The sequence below is a fragment of the Cariama cristata genome, unplaced genomic scaffold (assembly GCF_000690535.1).
Source record: "Cariama cristata isolate BGI_N322 unplaced genomic scaffold, ASM69053v1 scaffold11140, whole genome shotgun sequence".
In the NCBI taxonomy this organism is placed as follows: Eukaryota; Metazoa; Chordata; class Aves; order Cariamiformes; family Cariamidae; genus Cariama; species Cariama cristata.
Window position 1 is genome coordinate 44,793 of NW_009592985.1, and position 15,159 is coordinate 59,951.

General features: G+C 40.4%; 1 protein-coding gene across 1 annotated transcript in view; it reads right to left on the reverse strand.

Annotated features, from left to right (window-relative positions):
- LOC104165957 (glycine receptor subunit alpha-2-like) overlaps positions 1 to 13,453 on the reverse strand; it is a gene marked incomplete at its 5' end in the record, with an annotated part of 28,236 nt that extends 14,783 nt beyond the window's left edge. Inside the window, one exon of the mRNA XM_009705774.1 lies at positions 13,304 to 13,453. Coding sequence (XP_009704076.1) covers positions 13,304 to 13,453 — 150 coding nt within the window. The remainder of the gene's footprint in view (positions 1 to 13,303) is intronic.
- Between the last annotated feature and the right edge of the window lie 1,706 nt (positions 13,454 to 15,159).

Consider the following 15,159-nt stretch of genomic DNA (forward strand, 5'->3'; position numbering starts at 1 on the left):
CCCACTGTGGCATGTTGATTACCCTTTGGGCACCCCGGTACCCCTGGGGTACAGGGCTTTCGAACTGGAGACATCTGCCTCGGACTAAGGCAGCCTGCGACTCACACAAGAGATAAGGTGTGGTATGCCCCCTAAAATACCTTTCTGTCTCCCCTCAGATGAATAAGATCTCATTGCAGGAGAACTAGTTTCTTGTTTCATAGCTGAAGGAGATAAATATCCGACAGACTCATGAGAGTCAGGTTGGGCAGCAAGGAATGTACAGCAGTGACAGCGAAAAAGTGAGACTCTGAGAACACTGGCTGAGATGCCACGTACAATAAAACCATCCATTAGCCCCATGTGGGGTTCGAAAAATATCCAGGAGATAACAGCTGTTAGGTTCAAACACCGCATCTGATGAAAAAAATCTGTCGTCGTGATATAAGTCTGACATTCAACCCCAGCTACGCAAATACCCACAAGATACAAAGGGGATAAACATAGGGACAAGCAGTAACAGAACAAAGAAGGGTGACAAAATCACTGGTCTTCACGCATCAAAAAGCAAAATTCAGATAGATTATTTTTACAACAAAATAACACAATATAAGCCACAAGGGAAAGTGAACAAAGATCAAAGAGCAAATAAGAGACAAACAACACAAACAGGCATCCCCAGTATCTCGAATTAATAGAAGAACAGGAGCATAAGGCACCACAGTATCTTAAAAAAGCTGTCGAGTATTTGCGGAAAAACGCCCTTTGTGCAAACTTGAAAAAAAAAAAGAGCATTTACAGCTAGGGAGCAAGACAACATTTTTTGTGCCTGCAAAAAGCTACCCTCTCTGGACTTTTTATTACTCTTTCTTCACGCTCCTGTTTGGTCCCTATGAAAAAGTACAGTTTGTATCTCTACCACGTGAGGATCCAGCACAGGCAACAGTAAGGGCAGAATAATAAAAGACTAATCCATTAGCAAAAAATACAGAACTGACTCTGCCGTAGTACATGACAGACAAATCTAGGATATGTCCAAAATAAGAAACAAAATGGCAGTGCTCAAAAACATTTTAAAAAAGAACTGCAACAGCTAGCTAATCAACTGCTTTTATGTAAGATCTGAAGTCAATATGAAGGTGAAGATTTGGAACAGCAGCACTGACTTAGTGTTTCATGATTTATTATTTTTTAATTATGGCCCCCCAACCACCACCTGAGAAATCTGAAATGGCAGGATAAAGTTGGCTTATGCTAAGTCCTCAAATATGCTAAATTTGTTCCTGCTCTTGTTCATGCAATTGTACAAATAGAAATACCTCAGATCAGGAAAGAAAACTAGCGTTAACCAGCTCTCCTCCTTTCTCTTTCAACCCCGCTCTCCTTGTGGGCACAGTCACTGAACTCAGTATTACTTTGTTCATGACAAACACCGACTGAACCCTGTGAATATGCATTACAATTTGCAAAACCATTAGTCGTCCTGTTCGCTTTCATCTAATACACAGCTTTGGTTATTTCTCTTTCTTGATTAACTGTGCACAAGATCTCCCTCCATTTCCAACACCCTCTTCACTCCCGACACGCACTCCTGGCAGCTCCAGCGGCCATATGTGCTCCAAGTCCCACGAGTGCTGAGGAGCTAATATGAACAACTCATAGCAATTTTAAGAAAAGTGTTTTAATAATTCATAAATCATCACATTGAACTGGCTGCTCTATCCATAAATAGTAAAGGCTACTCATCACAAAAATACCACCTCTGGATTAGAAAGTCCTTGAGCTGCAAAATCCTGGAGCCCAGGAGGATGCATCAAGGACGTACAGCTCGGCAGAGTCCTGGCTTAACATGGGACAGCCTTCTCGGGGTTTATCATCTCCAGATGGAACTCCCCACAGCAAGGAGATGCAGCCAGTTCCTGAACAGCTACCCTATGAATTTCAGAGCTAGACTGGCTATTTAACTTCCTAGTGTGGGTAACGACCAGAAAAATGGTCCTACCAAGTTCCTTTGCCTTCTGACTATAATGCAGCATGTTTAGCTTAAACAGGTGACGAGCTAATTTTGTAAACCTGAAAACAAGAATCTAAATCCAATATTATACCTTTCAGGAAGCATTACTAAAACAATTGTTCACAAGCATTTTTTTTAAAAAATCTATAATAAAGATCTATTATTTCTGATAGGAATCCAGTTTTATGGGGTTTGTGATAAGAAATTTGGCTATTGTTAGGTAGAAAGGTTTGTTAAGCTGAAAACAAATGGTACATGAAGTGTACATTGGCTAGGCTGAAAAGCCAAAAAACAGATTTGCAAACCGGGTAGGAAGAGCAACTAAGCTCACGCTTGGTAGGAAAGGGTTGAAAAGTAATTTTGAAAAGATATGTAGAGCAATAATTTTGAAGGTAGAAGATGAATCAAAAAACAACTAATCCTCTTTAGTTTTGCTAGGGAAATCACTACTAGAAATACTGGTGAGGCTACTTAGAGTGAGAAGCATGATACCCAAACGTAAAAGGTTCAGAGAGAGAACTAGAATTAATAAATTCAAAAAAGCTGAATCCCAGGCATGGCAGAAAGTGCCAGCATATGAGAGCCCGGGGGAAACTGGCAATTACTAGGCTGACAGACACAAAAGAAATCCAGTGACCTATGTGGGAAATACAGTGTAAAGCTAATTTAGGGAGAATAATATCTAAAATATGTTATGCCTCCTCTGCTTTTTCATTTTACACACACATGCACACAGATATACATGCACATATACCCAAGGGGGGACCTGACTGATGGAAGATTAGCTGACGTTATGGTCTAATCAGGAAACTGCAGTTGAATAGCTGCATAGTTTGCCACTGCTCCTCTGTGAAGAACGGGGCAAGAACTTGCAAAACTTACAAGAAAGGTAGTTGTCTTCTGCAAGAGCCACTGGAAGGTTGTAGGAAATAGCTATATAATCTATTGGAAGGGCTGGAAAATTATTGAGCAAGACCATAAAGTGATTTTTCAGAAGTCTTGAGTATCCACTCATGGGTGTAAATATCTGCAAACACAAGAATGTCCCCCAAATTTCACATGGGAAGTCTTGTGACAGTGGCAGGGTCACCAGTCTTTCAAAGTTAGGACAGAGTATTTATGCAGTAGAAGCACCCATGCTGCACATGCAATGAAACACATGGGACCAGACAAATACATCGTAATTCATCTAACTAGGTACATAATGGCGAAAAAAGAGTACTAGGACCTTGTATGTCTTCCAGACAGAAGTCACCAAGGGCTCTAAAAGAGCATCCTGTGATGCAGAAGTTCCCTCTATCTGGTCACCAACCCGTAGTGACATCACACTTGATCAGACTTGCTATAATTTCCCTTGCATGCCATACTCAACAGAGAAAAAAGCCTACAAGATGAAAATTCTGCAGGTGGGGCAAAGGAGGAGACTTAGTGTTTGGCACTATGCTGTGCTTTGCAAAACCTGAAGACCATAAATGTGGTAATACCCTTTGGTTTTTGCATAAATATCTGCTGTATAGCTCCTTCCTGCCAATTTGACAACAGAAACAAACCACATTAGAAAAGTCAGCCCTCCATGGAAGTGAAAGGGAAAGCTGACTTAAGTTAATAGATTAATTTCTCGGAAACTTTGTGCTAGAGCATATCAGGGCTGCTAGATGCAGGCACCTGTAAGACTTTACATCCTGAAGAGGAAGCGCACAACTTGCTTTCCTAGAATGGCATGCAAGATCTCACGTTTGTGCAACTCAGATAATCTCTGATGAGCAGGGTTTGTGATCTCCGTTCTTAATTAGTTATCCTTTTGACAGATGAAGATTACAGAGTACCTGAAGGCAAGTCTCTACCACCGGTATGCTTGGGAAGGCTTAGCAGAAAGCTAAATGAGTCAGTCATAGGCAGAGCACTTCCACATGACTAGCAGCAAGAGTTAACTCAGAAAACTACATGGAGAACCACTTGAAGAGAGTGAGGTGAGGCATGAAAACAAAAGTGCCATGTCTCCTAGGAGTCTCGTCATGATATCACAACGAAATTAAAACCTTGGCACCTTGGTAAAATAACTTGCATTTATGCAAGTGGATTATGAATGTGTGTGTACCAATGCACACACTGTATCTGCATGAGAAATTACACACACAAATTAGAAATTAAATGATTTGAAGAACTATGCTATTGAAGTTACAGGCTCAATGCAGAAATTCACAGGTCGGATTCTGGACTTCTGTAACTTCACGTGTTTTGGCAACCATAAACAACCTTTTCTGAGCTTTCCAATCTGTTTCTCCAGGAGCTAAAAACACTCTGGCACACTCAGTATCAGTATGCCAGATTCATTCCACCAACCACTGGAAAACTGAGCTTTCCAATAGTAAGTCCCTCTTGACATTGATCCTGCTGTAGTAAAGAAGTGTTGTGTGGGAAGAGCTAGGGCTGTGCCGGCTCTGAGATGCCATGGGGAGAGTCCAGTCACAGGGAGTGGAAGCGGGTAAATTTTTAGTGACCTGTGGCTGGGCTTGGCACGGAGTTTTCAGATCCTCCCAACTTGAAACAGGTCTTTGTGAGGACTCTGGGAAGACTCAGCAACAAGCACTCAGAAAATGTGGAGTTTCAAGGTGTTAATTCCTTCCAATGTAACTATCCCTAGCCCCCTCCACATGTTGTGGCAAAGAAAAATCTCCTTCCCCACCTATCCACCTATCCATCTACTCCCAGTTGGGCAACTGCTTCTTTTGTGCAAGACAGATCAGTATTATTACTACCAAAAAAAAAAAAAAAAAAAAAAAAAGGAAAGAAAATCAGACCACCAGAGAAATTTCAATGGAAATCCCTATTTACAGTAAATAGCATCTTGCTCTACCAGTGGATCAAGTGAAATAAACATGCCTGATCATTAAATCAAACTAAATCTGTCAGAATCAGACTTTGACTGCTCAGCTTACCATAAGCAATGGCTGTTAACTTGAACAGGAATGACTAAACAGTGTTGTTTTCCCTCTGGAAAAAAAGATAGAGTAACAAGTGGTTTCAACACCACTTTTTTTAAAAGTACTATAAAAACTGGATTTACTAGAACTCATGAAGTTTTTCAGATCTTGAGACAGCATGAGGTTTCAACGATCTAGTTAATATAATTTGGTTTTTCACAATGTCATTTGGACAACGTCATTACAGAATGCTTCACAATTAATTACATTCAAATAGCAGCTTCTATCCCCTGTGGAGAATGGGATTAATTGGGTCAGATGTAAATATGCATTTCATGGATCCTACTGAACACTTGCCCATCTCACCAATTTACCGTGTAATTTGGTACAACTGGTGTACTATGCTCTGGAGATGCACAGGGCGAGCACAGTTGCCAGTCAGGGTAGAAATAAACGGATACAGCAACACCGGTATTCTCAGCCTGCATTATCCTTGGCTCGAACAGCCCAACCCTTTCATTCTCTTGCAGAAATACTAATTGATTTTTATTCACATTGAAATACTCTGCTGTTGAAAATGATCTCAGAACTGATACGAAGAATTGCGATGGACCCTTGGCGATGTGGGATCAGAAACAGTTCTCCTCCCAGGTTCCTTCACGCCTGCATTGGAAAGAGGACCTAACCATCACTGCAGTGAGAAACTCTGAGACCAGGGCCTTAGTGGGTCCTGACTGTGGGAAAGAATTCTTTCCTACAGGGAAAGAATAAAGAAGCCAACTTTGGGACAAAATTGTTTCCTTAACCCCTTGTGCAGCCTAAGGCTAAATCTTGGGACTGAAATGGCTTTTCACTGTCTTTCTGGAGTCTTGGGTAGGGGCAGGTTAGGTTAAACGTACTCCTTCTGAATTCCCCTTTCTTCATTTTTTTTATCATGAAATACATATTTGACAATTTTTCACTGGCTTTTTTTCCCCTGAAATGAGGTGGACCAGAACACATCCAGTGAAAGGATCATCATTTTCTAAAATAAGCTGGAAAACAAGAGCTTATGCCTGTGGCAGACGTTTCTTGAAAAACTACTTCTTCTTGCTTTAAAGCATCAAAAATAAGAACACCGTTTCCTGGTTCTTTCTAGCTTCCTTTGCCCTATTTTCAGTTTGCACTGTCCCCTAGGTGTAACAAAAAATGAGACTTTTGCACCCAGCTGGAGAGTACCTTTCATGAGCTGGAAAACTGCAGGGTTCGTTTCTGGCGCGTTTCCTGCTGCTCATGAGTAAGTACCAGGACAAACTCACTCAAGTGAAGTGCAAACTTCAGCCCCCAAGGCTTGTCAGTTCAGAGCTGATCCTTTCAGCCACTGCGTGCTGGGTAGGTACAAGAGAGGACTCGGAGTTTCTAAAGCAAAGTAAGACTACCAAGCAAACAAAAAAAAAATTATCAAGTACTCCTTCTGGCCTTTCCAGTCCTACCTGTCCCAGGTGGTGCAGCATACAGTCACCTCGTCATCCCAGATCTGAAATGTTGTAATATTACTGTTCTGTAGCTCCTTAGAGTGCAAAGATCCTGTTCATATTTTATTTAATGTTAAGGAGTAATTTGTTAAAGTATTTGCAAGCTGGCTAACATGAGTCATTATACTGTCTCATGTCCTACGTGATGCTTTGGTGCCGTGCCTGGTCCCTACGGTTTGATCGTCTGTCCCCTGCTCCCACAGAGTACTCTGTGTTGGCTGATCATTCCAGCAGATATAAAGATTGACCATTCTGCAGCCTTACCAACACCACATCAGTTTTCCACTTCTCTGGTTTCCACCACCTCTAGACTAGGCATTTTATCCCTGTCCTCAATTTTTGTGGGTTTGGTTTTGTTTTGTTTTTTCCCCCAAAAATTGTAATTTGTTCTCCTGACTCTGTTTCCTGGTTTTGCCTCTACTCTGGTACCTGCATTCCATTACTTCAGCTTGTGCACTTGTACTCTACCAATCAGCTTTAATGAATGCTTAGATATATGAGACTTAATGTTTGGAGATCTTTCTCAGGAACTGGTATTACACGTTCCATTAATTAGTCTGCTGTTGATTACAGAATGCTTAATGTACCCAGATTTGTATATGGTTTTCTGAATTCTCTCCCTTGAAATGCAACTATCCTTTTCTTCTGTTTCTTGGTTTGGGGTGAAAAATCCACCCCATATAGTCCATCATCTTACTGTGTCTGAAGCTGTACAACACATGAAACACATAATTGTTTTGAGCTTTTTTACCTTCCATCCTCCAATAAGGGAGGGAAAAGCTTTCATTTCACTTCTCATGGCACCTGTAAACAAGCCCTTATAAAACCCAATTTCTCTCTTCCGCAGTTTCTTTGTCTGTGTTTGCTTTTCACTGGAAAATCTGCATTTCCAGTAAGCCTAGTCTGTCCACCTGGGCAGACTGCTCATACTGAACTTTTTTGATCCATTGCTTGGACACCACCCCCATGGCTGAAACCGCTTCTTTTCCTACGGGTTACTCGTTCTTTGGGGACTCCCGTCTCTCTTTAGACTTGTGCCTAGAGCTAGACTAAGGATTCACATCAAAATGTTTTTCTAGTTTGAGAAGATTCTTTTGTTTAAATATTTAAACTCACTGTAGTAAGTCCATTTAATAAACAACAAAGACACTTTTACTAATGTTAACTAAAGCCATTCCTAGCCCATTCATGCTCACAATAAAAAGACACACAAGGACATTCAGATGAAGTCACAAGGTGACATAGCAACATGTTGAAATGTGTCTATTATTTAACTGGTTCTCTGCAGTTGTATGCAGGACTATAACTTCAAGCTAAATGATCATTTTGGTGTATTTATCTTCTACTGGATTTTTTCTGCGCAGTTACATTAAAGTACTAATGCAATTGCCCTGGAGAGATAAAAGTAACCACAATATCTTGAGGGTGTTTATCTACAGCACAAGCTACGTGCTTTTTAATCTGTTAAGTAAGCAAGATGAGAGAGAGAGAGAGAGAGAAAGCCATTCAGACTTGGATTCCTATTTTTCACAATGAAACTCGTGTGCTTGAGCTCGGTCTGAGTACCAAAAATAGCTCAGCAAAAAGGGCTTTCCTTGAGCACTTCCATTATTCACATGATGCAGCACCTTACATAACGCGAAGCGTGCACATCATCCTGCCAAGTGCAGTGCACACGGATGCTAGCGGGCAAAAATTTCCACTGAGGACAGTAATACCAAGTGTTTTAAAGGCAAAGTGAGGCTGAAGGCACTGTTGTTTTTTTTTCAATGGGAAAGTCTAGAAAATCTTAGAAAATTTTTTGGGGGGCTCTGACAGAGGGATTTCAATAGGATTAAAATGACAAAGATAGCCTTTGAAAACCAATATTACTCAACGCATATCTCTTCTCCTTTCCAAAGATGGAAATATTGTATTGTCTTGACTTTGTTTGGGTGCTTGGGGTACCCACCTAGCCTCCAGCAGCTCCATCCAGAGATCAGCAGTTCTCTGAAGCACTCAACCAGGTGCTGCCATCTCTGCTTAGCAGAGTTATCCTTTGCTGCTATGATTGCTTAGTCTCAGTCCCAGCTCTTTCATTTGAAAACACCACTTGTGCCTCCTTTTGCTAATCTGCATGCATGTGAACCCCCTCGGCTGCAGCATTGTTATTTGTATTGCTCTGTGTTCCCTGCACATGGGATTAAAGTCTGTCACAGCCTCCAGCTGCACAGTTTTTTGCTCAAGCTATAAAGTATTGCTTTTAACACTAATGGTCCCAAACTTAGCCCCTAATCTTGGTCACAGTGGTAACTATCACATACATAATTTAGGAAGTCATCTTTGAGATGATGGTATGCATAGTAGTGTACTGTGACTCATTTTGACTACTGATCATATAACATAATAATTACTGTTTTCAAAAAGGGATGATTGAACCTGTGTAAACAGAGTTTTTCTGCTTCCCTGGAAACCCATCACTTTGAAAAATAAGCAAATCTTGTTTGATTATTACAAATCATATTTTAAAAAGAAGTTATTTCTTTCAGGAGATCTGGCACTGTGCAAATTTGGATTTTAATATAATGAAACTGTATTACATCCTCAACACCATCAGACTCATGGCTTCTGCAGCCTGTACTCTATGCAAAAAGTAGTATCACGACATAAAACAAATAGGCAACCATTTCTCTCAGCAGCGAAGTATTGCTACCGATGGGTGTATTTCACTGTCAGCAGAAAGACTACATGAATCTTTAGGACAAACATTTATTTGGATTTATTCTGTGTGGAAGATGGCAACAGGTCCTGATAGTGCAATCTTTTCCAATGCAAGGACAGGTCAATGGTTCAGCTGTAAATACAATTTCTGGACCATCAACGATACAACCCAGACTTGCCTAGAGACACACTAACCAGTCTGATCTTTGACTTAAGAGATCTGATGGTCTCTTAAGGTGTCCTGTACTTTCATGAGATGCTCTGAGGGTTGCAGCACTGAGACGAAACAGACCCAGCAAAAGCAATAATGAGAGCGGTGACAGAGATATAAGCTTACAAAACTGAGAACAATATTTTTCTTGTTTTGTACATCTAGCTACTAAATCCAGGAATCCTGGTGAGGCATGACTTAGCAGCTATTTTTTCTCTCCCCAGATTAGTGCTGAATGATGCAGTATAAATATTCAATCACCCCTCTTTTATACTGTCTCCTCTTGACTATGACTTTTAGATTTGCATTCACCATAAACCCTTGGTTCAGTGAGCAATAGCTCAGCAAGTCAAGCTCCCTGCTTGTGAGGCTTCTTGTGGCACCACGGGCGATGTTGCTATGTTCTCCTCCACACATAAACATTTCTCTTGCACAGAAAAGTACCGAGCTGTAGCTATGGTAGCGTTGCTCAAAAAACCTCCGACTTGGTATTTCTCCTCTGTTCACCCCTCAAGTGCACATCACTTCTATAGTGGAAGGTCTCCAGGGGAAATCAACACCAGTGCAGCTCGGGCTCGGAGAGCTCTGCAGCACAAGTACTGCAGCAACATGGTCCCTCTGTGTATTGCCCCGACTGTATATGTAATACATAATATTCAAAAGCAGAAGAGAGGATTCTGCAAGCTTTCCTTAGAGAGAGGGTAACCGGACCTTACACAGACCTTAGCTGGACTACGAGCACTTTGTGACCACTAAGACATGCAATGCTGAGTACTTACTTGGACTGGTTTTGTAGTTGTATGGCATCAACTGTCCAGTGGCAGCACAGTAAAATTGCTCATATCTTCTAGAGAGACCCTGAATTTTTTTCTTTTTATACTCAGCTTTGTATATGTATAAAATGGTTCTTTCTACAATAGAAAGTATCCAGAAATGAAGGGTCTCTTCTACTGCTTGATACCATAGCTCTGAAAGTGAACAGTTTATTGCCTTGCAAACCCTCTATCCTAATTTTGCTGTGTAATGCGAACTGTGGTTTTTACTTTGATTTTGAAAGCTACTAATTCCGTTTACAGTGTACAAAATCCGCTGAAATCATCTGCATCTTATAATCACATAACTTTACAGAGCTTGATCAAAGTCAGAGGCCCATTACAGCTCAAAAGCTGCTCAGGCAATGTTTTTGTTCTGGGAAATCAGGTCCTGAAAGATTTAGATCCTGGTCCCATTTTATTTAAATGAATACATTTCATTTCTGAGCCACCAGTACCAAGCAGTGAGCTGCACACTAAGCTTATTTCTCTCTCCATCGCTGATTTTATTACCTCCGCAACTCACCCGTAATCTGGATCTATCAGCTGCTATCATATTGCTTCTGATCTACTCCATGTTACACTGTGCAAAAGATTCCAGCCCCATGGCTCTTCTCCAAGCAAATAAAAAGAAACCAATGAAATACATTTTTTCATTCATAACTATTCATGCTCCACTAAGCAGGGCTCAGGACATCACAAGGAGGAACACTGTAGGTTGACGGTTCAGGAATAAATACCCTACTAATAAAAATGCATTTGATTGTACATACCAAATTTTGTTGGAATGCCCTCATCTGAAAGATGACGCAATGTCGTATTTACTGTCTCAAGGCATTTCCTACGCTCCTGTCCCCCCCATTCTCCCTATATTTATATAGGACCAGACTGCCCAATAGTCATGCATTTGCGAGATTTGGAATGGGGGTGGCACAAGCCAACTATGGAAAAAAGCAAGCGTAAGGCTGGGCCACAAGAACGTACGACATGAAACTGCTGTTCATGCTGGGGACAGTACTGTGCATTTTGTGGGGACATTTAGCAAAGAGAATACAAGAGACTACTAGTGATGCCGTCAAAACCATCCATTTTGCTGATTTATGACATCGTTGCACATACTAAAACCCTCTCTTGTTTTCTCTTTCTCACTACAGTTTTACCCTCAAACTTGAATTGCCGATCTGATTCACTGTCCCGTAAGCTGATGACTCTTTGCTCCGCAAGCCATTCATGCGCCGTACGGACTCGACGCTTTCATTCCCAACAGTCATAGTCTGTGCCTGTCCCCAGAGTGTCAGCATAGACAGCAGCAGCAAGAATGAGAATAGCACAGCAGTAACACGACGACACACATACACAACACGCAAAGAGAAGAATGGCTCAGTTAGAGAAGACCATCATGCAAAACAATGTGTATCACTTTCAAGGCAAAATAAACTGAGAAAATAGTGAGAGACAAACTCAAGTAAAGAGATGCAAACACCTCCTAAAGAGGTGGCCTTAGTATTATTATTCCCTATTTTGAAATCAGTGCAAACAAATTCATAGGCAAAGGGAAAGCAAGTCTGTGCAAATGGAGAGGTGTCTCTTACTCCAGTGGAATATTTCCTTGTATTTAATTAGGGCATTACCCATTTTGCAACGAATCCATGTACCGACTGGCTTAGGGTAAACATAGGTCTTTTGGTGATTTGGTTTTTAAATAACTTTCTTTTAACAGTCACCAGAATAATCATTCCCACAGCACATGAATGACCACTTCCATGGACCAAAAACCTCACAAATTTTTGAATGATGCCACTGAATACTGTTATTTACCAATGGTGGCTTCTTGCCTACTTGTTCATCTCTAAAGAAGATGTTCAAAACCAGAAATTACAGACCACATACAGCAGCTTCTGCTGCTGCCATGCTGGTTTTGGAAACAAAGGTTTGCAGAGGCAATGCATCTAATGTGCCTGCAGATGGGCAGAGTTTCTGCTCTCTTCTGTAATTTAATCTTAACAGGAATCTCAATTCACCTAACAATAATATTAAACCAGAGAACAGCACTGGATTGCTTCCCAGAGCATCCATCAAATATTACATTAGCTACAGAACATTTATTAGACAGATCTGTCAAAACACAAATGCCCTGTGCCATTGTTGTCATCCCTCTTGTAAAGGAAACTATTATTTGTGGCTTGAAGCACTCGTGCAGCTCAAGCACATATTTACTTCATCTAGCAAATGCATATGCACAGCGTAAACCTAAAAGTTTTTCCTGATACTGAAAACCAGTGGCATAGATAAAGGAAGGATGAAGCCTTTATAGTTGTGGGAATGGTCATAACTGGACTAAAATTCAACTTAATGTCTATTCTTGTCTTTCCATTTACCAATGAAATAAATCAGGAAAGATGGACAGACTTCCTAAAAACATTTCTGGACAGACATCTAGGTCAAAAACAAACCTCTCTTCTACATTTCCGACACTGGTATAAGACAGTGTGACAATGATACTCACAAATAGGCCCTTAGTTAAAAATTTGAAGTTTGTACCAGTAACAAACTGTGAAATAGCAGGCTCTAGAGAAGAAATCCTCCTAATCCTTCTCTTTTTTTAAAGTGGCCACGTTTCTTGATTTCAGCTGGGATAGACACCAGTTACTGGTGGTTTAAAAGTGAGGGCAGAACTACCGATCACTCTGCAATGGAATTGCCTAAGGAATCTCCCATTTTAGCATGACTAGCTAGGGTAGCACTAGGAAAGACAAGTGTCAGGCATGTACTGGTGTCAGCACATCTGGATGATGTCAAGGAAATAATATTGGTCCTCTCTCTGTATTGCTTCCAATGGTTCCTTATTCACTGGTGGGTGCCACATAGTAGCACAATATTTGTACAGGTACAGTTGCCTCAGTAGTTGCAAGAAGAGAATAAAATTCTTGGGATCAGCAACCAATCTACTGACATTTATCAATAAGTTCATAAACTGCAAATAAACCCAGCAACCAGTTATCATCTCTTTATCAAGGAGTAAATCACTCAAAAAGAAACTTTAGAATGAGACTCCCTGCAAGGGCAAGAAGAACTGAGGTGAGAAATCAACTGCACATCATCATACTCTGAGGGCAGGCTCAGTCACCTCAAGTAAAGAGCAGCTGTACCTTGTTTTGTCTTCTTTGCCTTCTTCGAAGCCTCAGAAACTCCTTGTGCTGCCGTGAAACAAAGTTGACTGCTGCATATTCCAGTAATGCAGCAAAGACAAAGAGAAGGCACACAGCCATCCAGATGTCAATAGCTTTTACATAGGAGACCTAGAAAGAAATAGGACACAGCATGTTATATTTCAAACTTCTTCATAAGCTGAAGATATTGATGTGAAAAAATAAACACATTTCTGCACAGCATGAGTTCCAGTTGTTCAATATCGTGGGGTTTTTCTTGTTTTGTATTTTCATTTGTTAGTTTGTTGGCATATAACAAAGAAATAATCCAATTATTAATGGAAATGCTTGTTCACAAAGAATACACAAATTACGAGCTACTGCCTTTAGGAAAAGACTCAGGATTAGTCTAACAAACTACAAGTGCTCTTATGGTCACAATCACAACTTATCAGAAAGAATAGGAATACAGGGTGTGATACAATACCTATTGAAAAACAACTCTGGAAAGTTTATAGTTATCACCTTTTCCATCTTTTATGAACCAATTACCATACTGGTTAATTAGCTATTTTTGGTATCCATAATGTCAAAGTAAACTCAGGGTACTGTATCCTATGAGTTGATATGACTTTACTAATTAAGTATTCAATCTTAGTTGCTTGACCTTTATCCAACAACTCTATAAGAAAAATAAATCTTCATAGTTATTATCTACTCCAAATACCTAAATACCAGATGCCTCTGTTCTAGTAAAAGCCTATTCTGATTGAATTGACTGGTCCACAATAAAATCAGACATATTACAGCACTACAATGTCACAAGATTTTTATCATCCTACCCACACTGGGCCAAACAGTAGCCAATTAAGGAGCTACACACTATACATATACATTGTCCTCCATAGCTGTACTTGGTTTCTGCCTTTCTTTGTATTCTTGCAGTTTTTAAACAGACATCTTATGATTAGGCAATAGCAGGTTGTCTTTTTTGTTTATCAGGTATTACATCCAGCATGGAATTAAAATCATCTGACTACATGTCTACAACGTGCATGTGAGCTAGTTGCCTAAACTACTTGGATATAAAGAAATCAAAGAACGAAGAACAAGCATTTCTAGGATGCAATGTGTCTGAACTGTTTCAGATGTCTTCTCTAGGATAGATGAACGACACCCAAATAGCGTTTCTTCATCTTTGTGTCTGTAAAGAGGAGCGTAGAACCACTCTCTAAGCATAGACACATGGGGCTTTACTCAGTTGTCTAAATAAAAGCATTAGGTACCTAGCCTCCATTTCCTAATCCAGCAGAGCACAAATCTCCAGTATCATACTAACCAGTCCTTGGAGATGTCTCAGGTACCCAAGGTCACCTCAAATGGCACCACCGTACAAATGAATCAAGATAAGAAAAATGGATTGTACCTAAGCCCTGAAAAATTGTATTCAAAGGTATTTAACATCTGAATAATACCCTGCAGGCCAAACATTTCAATACGATGGTCTGAAAAGAGAGCAGAAAAGGATCTTTTGTGCATCTAACACACTAACATTTAGGAGACCCAATCTCCACCTTGGAAAACTCCACCTTGGAAAACTCCACCTCTACCCTTTGCATACACTATTGAAAATTACCTTGCTCATATGGTTGTGGCTACCATTACATGATGAAGGGAAGCACGCCTCTTTCAGTAGATTTTGCTCCCATTTACCATGTGCTTGAATAGCATCACTTTTCGAAGTCTGTAGAACATTTTTTGTTAATGTCAGACAGAATATACTGCACTATGTGCTCCAGCAAGCAATATCGGTGGAGGAACTGGGATTTAAAGCATGGCAGAAAGGATATAGAGCT